Below are 4040 nucleotides of genomic sequence, written 5' to 3'. Positions count from 1 at the left end.
GAGGCGGCGCAGCCGCGGGAGGCGCCGACACAGGCAGCAAGACCATCTTGGTGATGGATCGCTCGTACACACCAGTCGCCGTCTTGAGGGTAGCAGCGCGGACAAAGCCGTCAGCTCCCGGGTGGACGCTGATGACACGGCCGATCGGCCATCGGCCGCTGGACTGCAGAAGTGTAGTGTCAAGGAGGACGACCACATCGCCGACAATGAAGTTTCGGGTAGGAGTAGTCCATTTTGACCGCTGTTGGAGTGTGTTGAGGTATTCTCGGCTCCAGCGGGACCAAAACTGGGCGCGGACCCCCCGAACGAGCTCTCAGTGGGCGAGCGCATCCAAGCTCTCCGCAGGGGGGCCGGGTAGAACGATGGAGTTGAGAGGTCCACTGACGAAGAAATACCCTGGGGTGAGAATATCGAGGTCTCCAGTGTCTCCAGATAGCGGTGTCAGTGGTCGGCTATTTAAGACTATCTTGATGCCAACGAGCACCGTGGAAAATTCCTCATAGGTGAGATGGCGTGACCATATGACGCGCTGGAGGTGACTTTTGGTTGACTTGACGGCGGCCTCCCACAAGCCACCGAAGTGAGGAGCACCCGGTGGAATGAACTTCCAAGCAATTCCTTGATCAGCGAGAGAGCCCGCAACCAATCCGCAGTCCAGCTCGGCTGTCAGCAAGACATCATGCAGCTCGACATCAGCGTGGTGGAAGCAAGTCGCGTTGTCGCTCCATATCTCGCCGGGCCGACCGCGGCGTCCAGCGAAACAGTGGAGGGCGCCCAAGAAGGACGCAGGTAAAAGATCGCCGACCAGCTCCAGGTGCAGGGCCTTGGTGGCAAGGCACACAAAAACGGCGATGTAGCCTTTCGTGGTCCAGACTTCTCGTCCTCTGGCGGAGAGTACATGGAAAGGGCCGGCGTAGTCCACTCCGGTGCAGGCAAAGGCACGAGAAGGGGAGACTTGGGACGACAGCAGTGGGGCCATGAGTTGAGTCGCCAGTCGCGCTCGCAGCCGGATGCAGACGACGCACCTGCGGAGGTGAGCCTTGATCCGCCAGGGCCCACTGAGGAGCCAAGCGCGCTTCCAGACGTAGGCACTGGTAACACGGTATCCACCGTGCAGCGCCCGAGAGTGCGCCCAGGCGATGACCATGGAAGCGAGGGAAGAGGCGCCGCTGAGGATCGGTGGGTGCCGCTCCTCGTAGGTCAGCGGCGAATGCTCGAGCCGCCCGCCGACGCGCAGAATCTTGTCGTCATCGAGGAAGGCTGCTAACGGTACCAAGGGGTTCGTCTTCCACAGACGTTCTTCCCGTCAAAGACACTAGAGGTCAGCCGAGAATGATCTCTCCTGGCTGAGGCGTACACACGCGAGAAAAGCGTCGTGAAGTTTGGTAGGCGTAAGAGGGAAAGCTACCGAAAGCACGAGGCCCCTGCCCAAGCGGCTCCAGACAAATTGACGAATGCGTACGAGGAAGCTAAGAAGCATGCGTAAGTTGGAGAATTGCTCAAGGTAGCTGGCGTCGAGCTGCTGCACTACGCAGCAGATGGATGAATGCTGGTTTGGTGCGAGGAGCGGGTCTAGGGGCCACGAGTGGACGTCCTCGGCGAGCCAAGCGGGGCCCTCCCACCAAGTGCGCTGCGAGCAAAGGCCGGTCATGTGGGCACCTCTGGTCGCGAGGTCGGCTGGATTTGACTGGGTCGGCACGTATCACCAGACGCTCGAAGGCAGGATTTCCTGGATTTGGGTGACATAGTTGTCGATCTGCACGTTGTTGGTTGGCCTGTCTGAATGCAGCCAGTGCAGAACGATTTGTGAGTCGCACCATGCATGACAGCGGTCGACAGGTACGCGTAGCTCGTCGGCAGCGGCCCGCAGGAGCTTGGCGGCAATCAGTGTGGCATGGAGCTCGAGGCGCGGAATCGTCATGCGCGCGGATGTCTCTGGTGCCGGCTTGAGCGAGCGAATCGGCGAGAGCTTCGTCTGAGCTAGAAGAATGTGGCAGAGCGCCAGCCCAGCCCCGGGCGCGAGGCGAGAGTAGATGACGGCTGCCATCGCGCGGTGACTGGCGTCCGAAAAGCCGTACAGGTGAAGCTCGGAAGAAGGCCCGACTCCGATCTAGTGCGGCAAGGTGAAGGTAATGATGGCCTGGAGCTCGGAGGTAAATGCCGCCCATTGGCGAGTCATTGAGATCGGCGCAAGCTTGTCCCAGCCCAGTCTGGCGCGTCAGAGATCTTGGAGCAAGAGCTTGGCATTCAACACGATCGGCGCGAGCCAGCCGCATGGGTCAAACAGACCCGCGAGTGCCACGAGCATCGTCCGCTTTGTGCTCTGCGGCTGGAGTGGTGGAGGCGTCAACTGAAAGCAGTCTGACGGTGGATCCCACTTAACCCTGAGCTCGCTGACGAGGCCTTCAGCGCTGAGCTACTCCCAGGTTAGACGTAAGCGGACGTCCTCAGGCAGATTGTTGAGCAGATTGCGGACATTGGCCACCCACTTCCGCAGGGAAAAGCCACCGGTCTTCATGAGCCCGCTCAGCTGGTCGCGGAGGTGCCGAGCCGTGCTAACGTCGTCGGCCCCGGAGAGAAAGTCGTCGGCGTAGCGGTCACACAGGGCGGCTGACACAGCTTCGGGCCAGTTGTGGCCTTCGTCCTGGCATAGCTGTTGGAGGGTACGCAGCGAAAGGTAAGGCGAGCATGACTCGCCGTAAGTCACAGTGAGCAGCTGGTAGTGGGTTGGAGGATGGCTGGGATCGGCAGCCCAGACGATCCGCTGCAGGTCGACGTCACAGTAGTCGATCCAAATCTGCCAGAACATCATGCGGATGTCACTACAGAAGGCGATGCGGTGCCGCCACCAGCGCATGAGCACCGATGGGCACGCGGCTTGGAGTCTGAGTCCAGCGTGGAGGACGTCGTTCAAGCTGTGGCCACTGCAAGTCGGGTTGGACGCGTTGAAGACTACTCGGAGCTTGCGCCCGCGATCAACATGCTGCCAGATGCCATGATGATGGATGTAGTTGACGGGCCCAGTTGTAGCTGCAAGCTCAGCCCTGTCGAGCGGGCACATGTGGCCTATTGCGAGAAAGTCAGCCATGAATCAACTATACTGCACAGCCATATCGGGGCTTTGCCGAAGCCGGCATTGCAGGGCTGCCAAGGAGGCCTTGGCGCTCTGAAGACTGTTGCCAAGAAGAAGCAAACCGCTGCTCTCCAGCGGGAAGCGCACGATGTACCGTCCCTCCATGGCGCGTTGGTGGTCTGCGAACGCACGCTCGCACTCGATGTCCTCATCTGAGTGGCGGTGAGCCTGAGGAACATCCTTCATCTTCCAGAACCGCTGTAGCATAGCGGTCAACTCGTTGTGCCAAGGCGGAGCCACGTCGAATTGGGTGGCTGCACAGACGGCTGACGTACCTGGAGCGAGCCCGACGGCACGGCCTGCCAATACCCAGCCGAAGACTGTGCACTGCCCGACGATTTCTCCTCGTTGAGTGTAGCCGGGTCACAGCAGCAAGTGGTAGTAGTCGGTGCCTATGAGGAGGTCCACGCGTTGTGGCGTGCCAAACGAAGGATTGGCGAGGCCCTCGCAGTCAGCCCACTGCCGGATCGCCTCCAGGTGCAGCGGGGTGGAGGGGGATACCAGGCCGAGCCTGGGCAAATACAGCGCTGTCAGCGCGACCGGTGGTGCGGGCCCTGGAAGCTTGAGGCGGAGATGGACCTGGACTTTGGACCGGATGGCGGACTCGCCACCAACGCCGGAGATGCTGTCTTCGATGGTTTCTAGTCGTGCGCCGACCAGGTGCGCGAGAGTCGCAGAGATGACGGTGACCTCGGAGCACGCGTCGATCAGCGCTCGGGCCGGAACTCGACGACCAGGAGGACCGCTCAGATGGACGAGGGTGGTCGGAAGCACAACTAGTCACGCTTGAGGTGACGCGTCAGTCAAGTGCTCTCTCGATGAAGAGGTGGGCGGGTCCGTGTGGGGCTGCTTCGATGATGTAGAGCCGTCGGGCTGCCCCGAGCGGCGGTGACGGGTACCGTCGTGC

At 61.1% G+C, this 4040-nt stretch overlaps 1 protein-coding gene across 1 annotated transcript; it reads right to left on the bottom strand.

The window, feature by feature from the left end:
* Positions 1-313: 313 nt before the first annotated feature.
* LOC149374372 (uncharacterized) lies at positions 314-1651 on the bottom strand. Its single transcript, XM_089593663.1, has 2 exons — positions 1358-1651; positions 314-1285 (listed from the first exon to the last, which is right to left on the bottom strand). Exons 1-2 carry the CDS (start codon positions 1649-1651, stop codon positions 314-316), a joined length of 1266 nt encoding a protein of 421 aa, XP_089449789.1.
* Positions 1652-4040: the final 2389 nt, after the last annotated feature.

The sequence above is a fragment of the Copidosoma floridanum genome, unplaced genomic scaffold, assembly GCF_036245765.1.
Source record: "Copidosoma floridanum isolate Cflo_tuat_1 unplaced genomic scaffold, Cflo_Japanese_pri ptg000020l, whole genome shotgun sequence".
NCBI lineage: Eukaryota > Metazoa > Arthropoda > Insecta > Hymenoptera > Encyrtidae > Copidosoma > Copidosoma floridanum.
This window is presented reverse-complemented; position numbering and strand designations above follow the sequence as displayed.

What these genes read in the sequence shown, in the direction of transcription:
- LOC149374372 (XM_089593663.1), bottom strand. Translation starts at nt 1,651, where the DNA reads ATGACCGGCCTTTGCTCGCAGCGCACTTGGTGGGAGGGCCCCGCTTGG. An exon ending in ACGACGCTTTTCTCGCGTGT is followed by an intron (nt 1,286 to 1,357) that starts GTACGCCTCAGC and finishes CGTCTGTGGAAG; the next exon opens with ACGAACCCCTTGGTACCGTT.